The following is a 15,414-nucleotide window of genomic DNA, read 5'->3' on the forward strand; positions in this document are numbered from 1 at the left end:
CACTTGATTTTTTGTTGCCATTATGACTAAAATGCCCCTATTCTTACTATATAATGATTTTTGGGCATTTTAAACTTGTTTTGAATATTTTTTTTATTTTCATCTCTCTAAAAAATTTAAAAAAATTTCTTTTAATTATGTTTATTTAAAAATATGAAAACATTATATAAAATTTTTAATATTTAATAATTTAAATTAAAAAATTAAATTAAAATCAAAATACAAAATTTAAATATAGTAACAAATGTGGATATTAATGAATTATAAAATTATACATTATTAACTAATTTAAATATTATATAACTAAAAAATAATAAAATAAATTATTTTTAAATTTATTGCATTATGAAAATTATACATTATTATTTTTTATTTTAAATTTTTTAAAAATATCAAAAAATAAAAATATATTCTTTTATCCATATTTATGTACATTATTTTTTTATTTCAAAATTTTTAAAAATGTATTTATATCAAATATAAAAATACCAAAAAAATAAAAAGTTACATTATAAAAATAATATACTAAATTTTATTTTTTAAATTTAGAGATGTACATGAATATAAATCTTAAACAATTATAATAATTATAATTTGGACATTAGTTTGAAATTGTCAAAGCATATACTCATTATGACGCCTGATGAGGAAGAATGGGAATCGCCCTATAAGATTGATGTGGAGTATGAATGGCTCCCCCGCAAATGCACCAGTTGTATGACTTTAGGCCACTCTACCAAGGATTGTGCATTGAGCAAACTGACCAAACCTGTCAAGCCACCGGTATCCGTTTATGTACCTAAGACGGGTCCATCTCGACCACCACTTACTGACCGAGTGGTGGATAGGCCCTCACCAAATCAAGTGGTGGAAGAGCAAACGGTGGTTCGTGAGTCTCCTACTGAGCATGCGGGTTCGAGTTGTGACGATAGGGGTAAGGGCACTAGTTATCAATAATACGTTTGATATCTTACACTTACTTGATGATACAAATGGTTCTCCTCGTCATGCAGCCCCATGAGCAATGATCCATGTTGAACGAAACAGTGTAGAATGTGCGTGGTCTGAACAAGAGGGACCATCAACTAGCAGTGACAGATCTCGTTGTTGAGTTCATATTACAATTTCTTGGTCTTCTTGAAACACGTGTTCGCATGAATGATATTTCTCGCATTCGGTCCTTTTTATTGCCCCAATGAAAATGGTTTGTGGATCATGTGCCGATTGGTAATCGTATTTGGATTACATGGGATGATAATTTTATTGATGTTGATGTGATTGAGTTGGGTCCACAATTTGTACACTGCCGTGTTACTAATAAAGCACTTCATGAGACTGTTGCTATTACTGTTATTTATGGTGCCAATGAGGTGGCCGATCAACTGAAATTACGGGGTTCTCTAGGGACGATTGCCATATTATATAGTTAAGAAAAGAAAAAAAAAGAAATGCAGCGGCCGCCCTCTTTCTTCTGTCTTATATTATTAGATTTGGGGCGACGGTGTTTGGGCGACAACCCTCTTTCTTTTTGTTGGGACGGCAGTAGCGGGATGGCAGCATGGGGTAGGCGGCGGGGGATGGCGTGGAGGGTGGGAGTAGGGTTTTTTTTTTAAACAAAAAATTATATATTTAATAATAATTTATTTTTATAATTTCGAATTATTTATATATAATATAAGCCAATCAACGAAAGGGTATAACGGTTAGACGATGAAAAAATTTAATGTCGTTATACCTCAGTTAAAAAAAATGGAGAGTGAGCTGAATTTATAAAGGGGAGTGTTTTGTCTATTTTCAAATCAGAAGGATTTTGTTGCGAAATTTTTAAAATACAAGGGGATTTATGTAATTTTATTTAAAATTTATGTAAAATTATACCAAATTTTAAAATAAATTAGTGTAATTATCTCTAAAAAAAAAAGAATAAATAAAAACTTAACCGTTGCTAACAAAATGAACTGGTTGTTCAATGTATGTTAAGATTAGGAATATTAATAATTTTAACAAATAATATTTGTAATTATATCTAAGTTTGTCTTAATTTACTCTTCTTAAATTTATGCCGCAATTCACAGTTGAAGAAGGTAATATGGAATCCTTCTTGATCCGGACACCGGACAACGTCTGTTGTTTTTTTCAAAGATCTTTCTGTTGTTTTATTTATTTACTGTCCGTCATTTAGAGAGGAGAGGTAATTCGGCTCAACGTTCGTTTCCGTCACTATCCCCCGCCGATCTTCGGCTCTTGATTCTTCTATTCCGTTCTCCGTCCGGCGAGATCTCCGATCAGGTAGTTTGGACTTTCTCGATTTGTGATTGAATGTGCTGGTGGATTCCAAGATTCTTGATTCTTGTTTTTGATGGAAAATTACGGGTTTTCGTTAATTTGTCGAGATTAGGTCTATGCAAATTCACGATGGCAATGCCATTTCGATTGTTTATAAGGAGTATATTTGGTGCTATCCAATGTTCTGTGATTGTTAACTTCCCTTTTCTTTCTTCTTTCTTCTTTTTTCTTTTGGGCGCAACTTTAGTGTTTGAGTTAGTTTGTTCACTCAAAATCAAAATTTTATATTTTAGTAGTTCTTGATTTTTTTTTAAATGTTGTTATTGCAGGATTCTAGTCGTGGAAGTTCACTTTTTTGTCTGTGTACTGATTTTGATTTATGACGTTGCTTCTTGGGGAAGTATAGGTTTATGGAGGGAAGAAAAAAGTGGAGCTTTAATAGAACTGTCTGGACATAGTTTGTTTAGATGTTAATTGAAATCATTTAACAGGAATGTACATTGTGTACTTCGTGTTTGGAACAGACAAATTTACGGTGCTCTGCCCCTTCTAAGATACAGCTATTGTAATTACCATTGGTGTGAAAGTGATATTCTGCAGGCTGATACATAAAATAAGTGGTTTCACTCTGTTTTCTGATTGCAGTTGTAAACCAGAAAAATGAGAATATCAAGGCATCTATGTTCATCCTGTATATATTGTGTTCAATTTTTTTTTACACTTGAGTTGTATGGTCATTCAAACTTTTCTTGGCACGTTGAGCTTATTTCTTCATACTTTGAGCAAGATATTGGGATTTGTGTCATGCTTTCTGTCTGCTGTTTTGTGAATGTGTTTGTTGGCTTACAGAAGCTTAAACTTTGCTAGGAGATCAAGCACAAATCGCAAGTGAAATTCTTCATGGGGACTGAAAATCCAAATCCTCCAAGTTATCCGGTAAGACCAGCTGCTACACCCTTTGCTGCTATGCAAAGTACACCTCCTTTTTTATCATCTGGTCCTGTGGCTGGATCAGAGTCATCGTCCTTTCGTCCTGTACCTCCTGCTTCCTCTCAGTTTCGAGCACCTCCCTTTTCTTCTGGGCCTGTGGTTGGCTCAGAGGTACCTGCCTTCAGACCTCCCCCATCAGGTAGGTCTAATGAACTGGTTGGGCCACCTCCATCATCATCATCATCATCATCACATGGCCCACCAGCTGCAGGGTTCCAGCGATTCCCAACCCCATCATTGCCCTCAGTAGGCCATGCAGTGCCCCAGCGCACAGGTCAGCCGGTGTTATCTCCGACAACCAGACCTGCTGCAGGCACTGTCGCATCTCCTCCCATCTCTCTTCTTTCACAGCCGCAACCACCTTCAATACCCATGGGATCTCCTCCTCCAAGCATGAAAACTGGACAAGTCAATGGAAATATTCCTCCACCTGCTCATCAACTGCTCTCATCCTCCAGGCCAAATGTCCAACCTTCTTCGCCGCCAGTCAGGCCATCTTATGTCACTACCCCGGGTATTTCTCAGGCAACCATTCCAGGGTATGTTAATGCACAACCGAACACTGTGGCTCAAGCTCAACCGATGCAGCCTGCCTCCTTTACCTTGCAACAACGAGGCTACGCTCCAGGGGCACCTCCAACTCCTTTTCTTGCTCAACAAAGAAGTGTGAATCCACCAAGCCTCTATTCAGGAAACCAAATGCAGCATCATGTCGTTGCGCCACCTACTGCAACTTCACCAGGCTTGGCAGAAGATTTTAGTTCACTGTCTCTTGGATCTGTACCAGGATCATTTAATGCAGGTATTGATAATGCAGCCTTACCAAGGCCGTTGGATGGTGATGTGGAACCAAAGTCTTTGGCAGAGATGTACCCTATGAACTGTAGTTCTAGATCTTTAAGACTGACAACGAGTGGGATACCAAGTTCTATGTCCTTGGCATCGAGGTGGCATTTGCCTCTTGGGGCTATTGTTTGTCCTCTGGCAGAACCTCCGGCTGGGGTTAGTCTCCATTGCATTTAAATGCTATGTTTACTAGCTATGTAGATTTTTCAGTAAGACTGCAACTCAAGTCACCCCTAAATGGCACTTCTTTTTCGTTCAGGAGGAAGTTCCGATAGTTAATTTTGTCACCACAGGCATCATTCGTTGTAAAAGGTGTCGCACTTATGTGAATCCATTTGTCTCCTTTACAGACAATGGAAGAAAGTGGAAATGCAATATATGTTCAATACTCAATGATGGTAATTTCTTTTCGCCGATAGACAAAATCCTTAGACCAATTTGTTCGGGTTTCTGCAAAGATTCATGGGCTAATTTATATCTTAAACTTCTCATGTCCAGTGCCGGGTGACTATTTTGCACATGTGGATGCCAGTGGAAGAAGAGTTGATTTGGATCAACGTCCTGAGCTCACGCAAGGTACTATTGAATTCATTGCTCCAGCTGAATACATGGTCCGCCCTCCAATGCCACCACTATACTTTTTTCTCATCGACGTATCAATATCTGCTGTTAAAAGCGGCATGATTGAGGTAATATATATTTTCATAAGTAACTATGCATTTGGCAAGGTGATTAAAGTGTTTATTGTTCTGATGCATGGACTAAAACACTGTTCACTCAAAACTCACTGTTTGTAGCAGACAATAGTACTTTGACTGTTACAAAAGTTACCTGTTAATATGCATAACATGTTATGTATTATAGGGTTTGTTACTCTTAAGTAAGCATAATCATATGGCCATCATATAGCGAGTGTAAAAAAGTACTTCTATTTTGATTTTCTTAAAATATCTAATATTTAATGACATGGTAATATGTTAGTAACCAGAAGCAGTTATTTATTGTTTATGATGAGAGTTTGTTTTTAAATATTAAGGTCTGTTTATTTGTAAATCCTACTTTTTGTGTTTACAACAATCGGAGGACTTTTATTAAGTTATTGAATTCCTTCTAAAATAGCTTGGTGGGAAGGTACTTGAGAAAATATGTACATACACACTTGTGGAGTTTATATTTCATCTTTATTCCTAGTATGGTACTGCAGGAAAATATCAAATCTGTGTTTCCAGTTCCCATTTCTCTCCAAAAACTAGATGGGAATTCTAGAAACTATCGCCAAGTTACTTATCAGCTTCTATCTTTTTTTATTTCCTGTCCAAATGCTAAACCACATGATATTTTTCAGGTTATGGCACAAACTATCAAGTCTTGTTTGGACAGCTTGCCTGGTTATCCTCGGACACAGATTGGTTTCATAACGTATGATAGCACAATACATTTCTATAATATGAAGGCAAGTACGAGATGGAGGCATTATTTTAAGTATTTATAATCTGCTTAACTTCAAGTTCATAAATAGATTTCTTTCTATTGCCTCAGTCATCTCTGATGCAGCCTCAGATGATGGTCGTGTCAGATTTGGATGATGTATTCATTCCATTGCCAGATGATCTTTTGGTCAACCTGTCAGAATCTAGAAATGTGGTGGATGCATTCCTTGATAGTTTGCCCTCAATGTTTCAAGACAACACGAATGTGGAATCGGCACTTGGCTCAGCTCTTAAAGCTGCATTTACGGTCATGGTGTGTTTGGTTCATCGATTTGCACTAGTGTGATTAAAAACTCTTTCACTTTCTTGTTATGATTTTTTCTTTATTATCTTGGTCCTACATGGCTATGATGTCCAGATACCTTTCGGCTCCAGTTGGTTGCTTGTACCACAGCAAAGCTGTTTTTCATTTAGCTTGTCACTTATTTGCTTTTGTTTCTATAATTTCAGAGGCAACTTGGCGGGAAACTGTTGATATTCCAGAATACCCTGCCATCGCTTGGTGTTGGCCGCTTGAGGCTGCGTGGAGATGATATTCGAGTTTATGGGACTGATAAGGAACCTGCATCACGAGCACCAGAAGATCCATTCTATAAACAGATGGCTGCTGACTTAACCAAGTATCAGATAGCTGTGAATATATATGCTTTCAGTGACAAGTACACAGATATAGCATCCTTAGGTAATATTCTAGTTTCTTCGGATTTTTGTTTGATTAGGGAGCAATCAGAACTGAAAGTGTGAACAATATGAACTATTTCTTGGTTAATTGATTTGATAATCACAGTCTCCCATAATATTTAGATCTCTATATATACTTGTCTGTTGTGGAAAATAGTTGATTAACTATTCCATTTCTGGGGTTGTAATCTGATACAATTTGTAGTCCTTAAGATGTCTTTCTATCTTTTTTTCTGTTCAATGGACGAGTCACTAAGCACGTTAAGACCTACAGATTCTAGAGGGAAAAGGAACTAGAGGCAAAAGGAAAACTACAAATGCAAATTATTTAAATTGTAATGTAAAATGGATTGTGTGAAAGGATATGATGTGGAAGTGGGCATAAGAAAATTTCTATGGAATTCAAGAAAATAAGTGTAGAGCAGAAACTGAAACCACACGCAATAGCAGCATTGATGCCTTAAAAAGCAAACTTTTTGTTCTCGTGAGTCTTGATGCCCCTAAGGCAATGAGGATTGAACAAAAACATAGTAAAGCCCAAAGTCAAATTGCTATTCATAAAATGTGAATATTTATCTTTCTCTTGATTTGCCACTAACGCAGAAAAGGTTGCTGTGAAAACAGTGAAAGTTGTCTTACGTGGATTTCTTTAATACAGGTCTCCTGACTTATTGTTTATCCTAAGATAAATAGGAAAGGAGCTTCGAAACGATAACAGATTGGTTGACATGTATGCAGTTTTGACTCTTGTGGTGAAGGTCTCCATATTTTTGAGTTGGTGAAACACAATATTATACATGACTGGGCGTGGTCTTCACTTGCTATGCGATGATTATGATACTTGTAAATCTTTGTAGGAACACTTGCAAAATATACTGGTGGTCAAGTATATTATTATCCAAGTTTTCAGGCAAGTATTCATAAAGATAAGTTGAGACATGAGTTAACCAGAGATCTTACTAGAGAGACTGCTTGGGAAGCAGTCATGCGAATACGATGTTCCAAAGGTAAGTTCTTAGACTGCAGGTTGTGAAGGATGAGAATTCATGATTTATGTAGAAGATGCTATTTCATTTTAACACAAAAGCACATGATAGTAAGATATTTGTTAATTCTCTGTGGACAAATATCTCTGGATAAATCTACGATAATGAAACCTTATCTGTTTTTTTGGCCTGTAGGAGTGCGGTTCACAAATTATCATGGTAACTTTATGCTAAGATCCACGGACCTACTAGCACTTCCTGCTGTTGACTGTGATAAAGCTTATGCAGCACAGTTGTCTCTTGAAGAGACGCTGTTAACTATGCAGACGGTGTATTTCCAAGTTGCCTTGTTGTATCCTTGTCTTTTTTAGTTAGACTTGATCTTGTGTATTTATGCATGTAAACCAATGTGAGTCTTTTGGAAGCACTGTTGATTCATGGTGATGGCATCAGCGCATCTTCTCTTTTCTTTTGGGGTGGGGGGTGGGGGATTGAAAATGATTTATGGCTGTTTCACCCTTTATCTAGTTGAGGGTTTCTTGTAATTTGTTAAGGTTCCACCCCAGCTTTTATACCCTTTAGGTCATCTGGAAAATTTGGCCGGTCGTTCTACTGCTGTGTTATACCTTTTACTCACTTTTGAGCCCTAATGAACTTAAAATTGAAGAGGATAGGAAAAAGAAGTCCCTTAACCATTCTTAAGATATACATCATCTTCTGGAGAAAGACGAATCAGGGTGCACACTGCAGCGGCTCCGGTTGTTGCAGATCTAGGAGAAATGTATCGCCTGGCAGACACTGGGGCAATTATCTCTTTGCTTTCCAGGCTAGGTAAAGAAGTTGCACTCTCTCTCTCCCTGTCAGTAACCACTCCTCTCTCACTTGGGCAAAAAAAGAATTGGAAGATAGCAGTTCTGGGTATTTTACTGATTTTTCAGTAGACTAATGTGGATATAATTTGAACCCAATTGATCTGCAGCAATTGAAAAATCTTTGTCCCACAAGTTGGAAGATACTCGAAATGCTGTTCAACTTAGGATTGTCAAAACCCTCAGAGAATACAGAAATCTTTATGCTGTTCAGCATCGCTTGAGCGGAAAGATGATTTACCCTGAATCACTGAAATTCTTACCCTTGTATGGATTGGCACTATGTAAATCACTACCCCTCCGTGGTGGATATGCTGATGCCCAGATTGATGAACGCTGTGCGGCTGGCTATACCATGATGGCTTTACCTGTCAAAAAGCTGCTGAAACTTCTCTATCCTAACCTGGTTCGCGTGGATTACTCTGTTGTAAACGTAAGTGTCTTGCAACTTCACATTTCTTCTTTGATGATGCTTGTGATTTGGTTCTGAAGCAAATTTGTTGTCAATTCGCAGCTATCTCCTCAAACCGATGAATCTAACATCATCAGAAAGAGGCTACCACTTACTGCAGATTGCTTAGATACCAGAGGTCTTTATATCTTTGATGATGGTTTCCGGTTTATTATATGGTTTGGCAGATCCATTTCACCTGATGTAGTTAGAAATTTGGTAGGCGAAGATTTTACTGGAGACTACTCAAAGGTGGGCTTCTTTCACTTACCATTTTTATATTTCTCTTGCATTTACCTTTCAGTCTGATTGCAACTCTGTTATCTGTTAATTAATAGTGTCGTCTAAATGGCTCAAAGTGTTCAATGTAGGTGTATAAACATGCATACATTTGGAAGACGCAAAATTTCCCTGGGAACTTGTTCTAATATTATACTTGGTGTGGCACAAATCATTTCGTTCAAATCTGTATGTTATTTTCAGCATGCGTTGAATGGAATACTGGAAGCATTGTGATTTTTTCTCAATTCTGGGAGAGCAGTATACTCTCTGTAGTTTTGGTTTACACAAGAGCCCATCTAAATATAAACCAAGCTTTTTTATAGAGACTTGCTGGTCGTGATCTTTGGTTTCAGTTTTTGGCCTTGCTGAAATTTATGGATAAACCAGGTTTTGTGTTGAGGTAGAAGAAGCACAAATGCTTATAAACCTATTGCAAATGAAAATTTAACAGAACATGTTATCTGGAATTGAATTCACATTATGATCCTGAACTTGAATCAAGGGCTTGGTTCCTTTGATTATCTTTCATGGTAGAACATGTGATGGTGCTCTCAAATCTAATCAGGAAACATGTTAAACATTCATCAGCTGCATGGTTTTTATGGCAAATTTTAATCCATGAACTGGTTTCCATCTATGTATCCATAATTCCATATATATGTATATATATATATATATATATATTTATTCCTTGAGGTATCTACTATCTGCTGCAACCGTTCTTTCTTTGGCATGTTCTGTAATTGATTTATCTGCCCTTGCTGAATCCAGGTTAGTCTTTCTCCGCGAGACAATGAAATGTCAAGAAAACTAATGAAGATACTTGATAAGTTTAGGGAGAGTGACCCGTCATATTATCAACTCTGTCATCTTGTGAGGCAAGCTGACCAACCAAGAGAAGGCTTCTTCCTACTTGGAAATCTAGTGGACGACCAGAATGGTGGAGCCAATAGCTATGCTGACTGGATTTTGCAACTACACCGGCAAATTCAGCAAAATACATAATATACAGGTGATCTTGTTGGTCTGAGTACTGTCATGTTCTCTACACCTGAAAGCTTTCTGCTCCACTTTCATCTGATGGAGGACTGGAGAAGGAATATCTTCTCTCTCTCCCCCTCTTGTCTCTCTGTCCTTGGTGAATGCAAGATAGATTGCCGCCACTGATTTTTCTATAAGCTGGTTGATCGAATGATTGACAGTCTTAACATTTTTTCCCTTCCATTTTACTGCTACCATACAATACTCTTTGGATGAATTTTCAAATTGATTTTGAAGTCGGGTCTAGTCAAATTGATCAGACAAGTGCATTTTTTTGGGAAGCGTTCTTGGTTTTGCCGTTCTATTACCCTGATGACTCCATCCTACTTGCAGGCAAAGAACTCCTGATCATTGCAAGAATACTTTGGATCAAATGCATGCTGCCAGTCAAACCCAGATTGCCAAGACTACAACATACATAACACTTTCTTGGAGGCAAAGACATAGGTCTAATGACGAGCATTGATTCTTCGAGTGTCTTCTAATTGAGATCGCCCGGTAATACAGTATTCTTATGCTATTAATGCATTTTGGTCGCTCCTGGATCGCAAGTGGAAGGGGACTCAAGGAGGTACTTCCTGATCAACCCGCTTTACTCATTTATGCCTGTAATTTGGGGATATGCAGATCAACTTCAAATAAGGATTGGAGAAATTTTAATATATGATGAGTTTCTTTTTGGTTTTCGGGTTATAGATGGCAATTGATACTTATTAGTTAATGTATTTTGAACTCGATTTCTTTTCTGGAGACTTGAAACTTAGATGAATTTTAGGGTTGTGTACGTAGGTCTAGACTGGTCGGAAATTTTTGACTCAATTTATCGAACCCTGAGTGTTTCCGACATTTTGATTTCTTTTTTCTTTTTTACGCTATAGAATTACTGATTACACTATTGAAAGATAAATTTATTTCAATATTCATGTTACTACATATAGAAATGAAGAAAAAGCCAAACTGTTGTTACTTTTTAGCTGGTTTGGTATTAAGTTAATTACCAGATTACTCGAATGAAATGGTTGGAGGTGGACCAAAAATCTTAACTCAGCAACGAACTCGTACACTTTGGCTACCTATAGAATCCGTCACATATTTACAGACAAGAATACAAAGAAAAATGGGTTAGTTTTGAAGGATCAGAAGGGATCTCAAAAGCACCAAACATGTCCAGACAGCCTAAGAAATTGTCACCGACAATTCCAACACCAGTATCTGTACATTTCCACTCTCATGTGTGACAAAGATTCTCCCTTATTCTGATTCTTCCACACCAGGTAAGAAAACTAATCCAATTTTGATTTTTCTCCTGGTTGTCTGAATCACTATACGGTATAATACACAGAAAATGAAAATTGTTGAAAATGATTATACTTGCTGAAAGAATGAAAGCGTTCGTTGAACTCACTCGTTGCTCGTTAATTCAAAAAATATCGTGTGATGTAACAGAGAATCCCATCGTTTAAAAATGATATGGCTTGAGAAGCACCAATCTTTCGGCATTTGAACCCATGATCATCAGAAGAATATATCTCGTGATCCCATCAATAGGTGAAACTGCCACATGATCTGATCTTCCCTTATTTGGCATAGGCAAGTTAAGATCATGCTGGCAGCTTCAACTACTAGTGGTGCACGATTCATCCATCCTAACACACACACACATATAGTTGTGTCTTTCCACGGTGGTTGTGGAAGGTGGTGGTGGTGGTGTGGCTGAAGGAAAGAGGTGTGTAGAGAATCCCATAAACTGCATGGAACTCCCACTCCCTCTACAGCTAATTTAGTGAAAACTTGAGAGGAGAATGGATGAATATATATAGATGGTGAAAAGCAGCAGGTTCCCTTTTCCTCGTACGGAATTTCAATTCAGTGGATGTAAATGTCTTACTGTGTCGTGTTAGGAGCGAAAACATTAATAAAAGTAGCTCGGGCGGAATAGTTTATGAGGCGGCCGTGTCCATAGAGCGAGACAGGTATTTTTCACGCCCGCGACACCACCGCCCGGACAAATCTCTTCTTATTTTTTAAAAAATTACTTATATTTCCCTGATATTCTACATAATTATCTAACCCCTAATTGGTAAGTGGAAATATCAATTTTATCTCTGCTGAAATTTAAATTTCTCTTGTAGAAATTTGACATAATGTAAGAAAAAAATTGACATTGGTGGAGGTTATTATTAAAAAATATAAAAAAGAAATTAATGTGCGTCAAAAGTTATTATTAACAAATATATAAAATTATAATTTACGGTGCAAAAGACATTTTGGGCAATTCAATATAAAATTTGAATGAAATCTTAACAGATTTTAATTAACGAAATGGATTAATTGTTGAACATGTTATTATCAAGAGGATAATGATAATTTCTTAGAAAAAAAATATTTGCAATGATACAAACCTCAGGGGACTCGACGAAATTCACACACCCCTTTATATATTATGTACAGACTGGCTCTAAATTTAAATAGTAAAAGTATTCCCAACAACATAGTATAAATGTAGTTGGATCCGGGGTAAAAAGCTCACTGACTTTTTCAGTTGATATTATTGTTTTTCATCTATAATTTGAACAATATAAAAAATTTGATACACACAGTAAACTTAAAAAGAAATTTGTTTACAAATCTTTACGATTAAAAAGGAAAACCATTTTTCACTCATAACTGACTATTTATGATTCTGCAACATTAAATTTTAAAATATCAATTATACTCTTAAATATTTATACTAATATAATTTTTTATTTATTTGATATGCTCCAAGTCATCTTTTATTATCTAATGATATTTATTTTTTATTTTTATTTATATTAATCACTTGATTCGTTTTTTATTTTATATTGATTTTTTATTTTAAAAAAAATTATATTATATATATCTTACTATATGCACACAAAAAACAGTAGGTGATGCAGTTACTCGACAGGTAAAAAGAAAAGACGAGATTTGATAATTCAACAACTTGAGAGATGGAATTGTACATAACAATGCTACAAAGATACCATCACTACTTTCCAAAAGAGTATGTTCCCTGAATTGAATGAGGACAAAATTTTGGTTTCAAACATGGAATGACAATTGTCGGATTCTTGCACCTTCCCACATCCAATTGTTGTCAGGAAAAGCAAAACTTGCCAAAGACATGACTGTGAATGTGGTCTGATAGTGGACTCTAATCCATAAAGCCAAATTAAAACCCATGCAAGAAAGCCAAACAAGACAACACTGAAAAATAATTGTGATGCTGACGTGATCTGATGTTTTTAACCTGAAATTTTAATTCAAATCGAATTTGAACCAATTATATGATAAATATAATATATTTGTCCTAATGAATATAATATACAATTATAATAAAGTGATCAATTATATAACCAATATAACAATTCTTACTCTGTATATGGTTTGATTCGACTAAACAACAAAAAGTTTCTATTTTCAACTTGCTTTTGATTCCTTTGGTAAGGTTAAGTGATGCAGCCAATGGGTGCATGCAGCGTCAGCACTATATCGTTGTATCAAAGCATTTTTAATTATGGGTTTTTCTCGTAATAATCGTGTCCTTGAACTTACCATGATTACTGGTAATATAACTTACACTACTTTCCTTAATTAATAGTCTTTTTCATGATTAATTTGTGGTTTTTAACTAATCTGAACCCATAAAGGTGAATGTATTAATTGTGGGTTTTTGTCATAATTCGTGTATTATTTTGTTGGTGTCCGGAGGGTATATAACTATTGATAGTTGGATGATTGATGATGAACTCATCAACTACGCACCTTTGTCCTTAAATAAATGTTTTTATTATGAGGATGTGTATAAATTATATTTTTATTTTTTGGCTACATTTTATAAGTATTTTGGACAGAATCCCCAATTTATTTGGGTTGTGTAGTCATTTGGTGTCTTTCTGCAAAATTAGCAAATTACAGCCAATTTTCCTCAATGAGTGATTTTTTTTAGTTACAGGATTTAACTGAAACTATATAATATTGGAGAAGCAAAGAATTAGTATAGGAAATACAATTAATAGAAAAATTCAAAATATGTCAGGTTTGTGATTGGTTATTATTTTTGAACTATACATTAATTATATAGTAAAAATAATTTTATTTTAAATATAAAAATTATGCACGTACATAGAGACGATAGTTGTAGAGGGTGATGATTGGGATTGATTAGAAATAGGTGTTAATTAGGTGCTGGTTTGTTTGAGGTAAAGAAGTGGTCCTCATGAATAGGGTTTTCTCAGACATGTACCAAACAACACAACATTCAAATCATTAAAGCCGTGTCTCTAATCTCATGTTTGTTTAAAATTAATTAATACAGAATAAAATAAATTAAAATAAAAAGACAAGAAGTAAAGTTGAAGCAGACAAGTCACAAATTAATAAAATAAAAGAGAAAAGCTTAATTGAAAGGACAGAGTGAGGCAATGGGCTAAGGAGATCAAACCAGCATTTAGAATTTTTTTTAAAAAAAAAAAGAGAGAGAGAGAGAGAAAGAGGCAAGAATCACTTGAGAGAAGATGGAATCCTCTAGAAGCAAGATGTTATAAATAACTGAGCTATCTCACCTTAATGTTGCAGGACCCAAAGTCCATTTTGCAAATTAAAGTCCACGTTTTTTTCTCTCATTTTTAGGAGAGTGGATTACTTCAAAATCCACGGAGTTAAAGAGATGTCAACAATTCACAAGCAGGAATTACATATCTTTACCCACCTTCTGACTACACTCCGTTCCGCCAAAGATCATAACTTGAGCTAGCCCAAGAGGAGCCCAACATCACAAAAGGCCCATCAGCTATCTTGAAAGGATTCAGTGAACCAAAGGAGTGGAATGGGAGATCAAATAGGCATTTTACTAGGCCTGTTAAGTTTTTAGATTACACAATTTTTCTTTTTCATTTGTCTCTGTCAAATTAATATTGAAAACCAATCTGACATAGATAATGCTGGCAGCTTCACTTGTAAACTTGACTATGTGGTCAACTATATGGTTTGGAAAGCAATTTCATTTCTTTCCTCATAAAGTAAACATTATACAAAAAATTCAGTGCAACTGTAGTTATTTTTGTGAACAACTGTTTACATAAGTCTGGAAATTAACTATAAATAGGATACAGATAACTCAAACTTGACAGGGAAAAATTGAAGGAGATTAATGTACAAGTAAATAAAAGAAAACTGCGTGTTGTTTGTACAAATAAGAACAGATGATGCAGAAACAAAGGGACAAGAGTTGGCAATATGATCTGCAGTTGCAGTTGGGAAATAAATTAAGAGAGAGTACTGCAGGAGCAGAAATACAATACATGTGTAATAAAAATATTGTTTCAAAACGTAGCTCCGTTGTCGTCCAGCGGTTAGGATGTCTGGCTTTCACCCAGGAGACCCGGGTTCGATTCCCGGCAACGGAATTTCACTTTTTTATAGTAATTTTTGCTTATTCACAGTCAATGGACTACGGAAGCTGGGAAATC

At 35.8% G+C, this 15,414-nt stretch overlaps 1 protein-coding gene and 1 non-coding gene across 2 annotated transcripts; both read left to right on the forward strand.

Moving 5' to 3' along the window:
• The first annotated feature begins 2,044 nt into the window (after positions 1-2,044).
• On the forward strand, positions 2,045-10,839 carry LOC105165315 (protein transport protein SEC24 A). The gene is made up of 14 exons (XM_011084286.3): positions 2,045-2,289; positions 3,154-4,278; positions 4,382-4,520; positions 4,621-4,811; positions 5,468-5,575; positions 5,662-5,865; positions 6,063-6,294; positions 7,151-7,300; positions 7,475-7,631; positions 7,983-8,110; positions 8,259-8,581; positions 8,663-8,851; positions 9,653-9,893; positions 10,256-10,839. Exons 2-13 carry the CDS (start codon positions 3,187-3,189, stop codon positions 9,884-9,886), a joined length of 3,147 nt encoding a protein of 1,048 aa, XP_011082588.1. The 5' UTR covers positions 2,045-2,289; positions 3,154-3,186; the 3' UTR covers positions 9,887-9,893; positions 10,256-10,839.
• Positions 10,840-15,279: 4,440 nt separating this feature from the next.
• TRNAE-UUC (transfer RNA glutamic acid (anticodon UUC)) lies at positions 15,280-15,351 on the forward strand. The gene has a single exon. It is a non-coding gene; the product is annotated as a tRNA-Glu (tRNA).
• Positions 15,352-15,414: the final 63 nt, after the last annotated feature.

The sequence above is a fragment of the Sesamum indicum genome, linkage group LG6 (genome assembly GCF_026168435.1).
Source record: "Sesamum indicum cultivar Baizhima isolate 11 linkage group LG6, ASM2616843v1, whole genome shotgun sequence".
In the NCBI taxonomy this organism is placed as follows: Eukaryota; Viridiplantae; Streptophyta; class Magnoliopsida; order Lamiales; family Pedaliaceae; genus Sesamum; species Sesamum indicum.

Bases quoted from the DNA above. Each gene is read 5' to 3' on its own strand.
- LOC105165315 (XM_011084286.3), top strand. From the start codon at position 3,187: ATGGGGACTGAAAATCCAAATCCTCCAAGTTATCCGGTAAGACCAGCT. The intron at 6,295-7,150 runs GTAATATTCTAG...AAATCTTTGTAG, and splicing joins CACAGATATAGCATCCTTAG to GAACACTTGCAAAATATACT. The intron at 7,632-7,982 runs GTATCCTTGTCT...ACCATTCTTAAG, and splicing joins TATTTCCAAGTTGCCTTGTT to ATATACATCATCTTCTGGAG.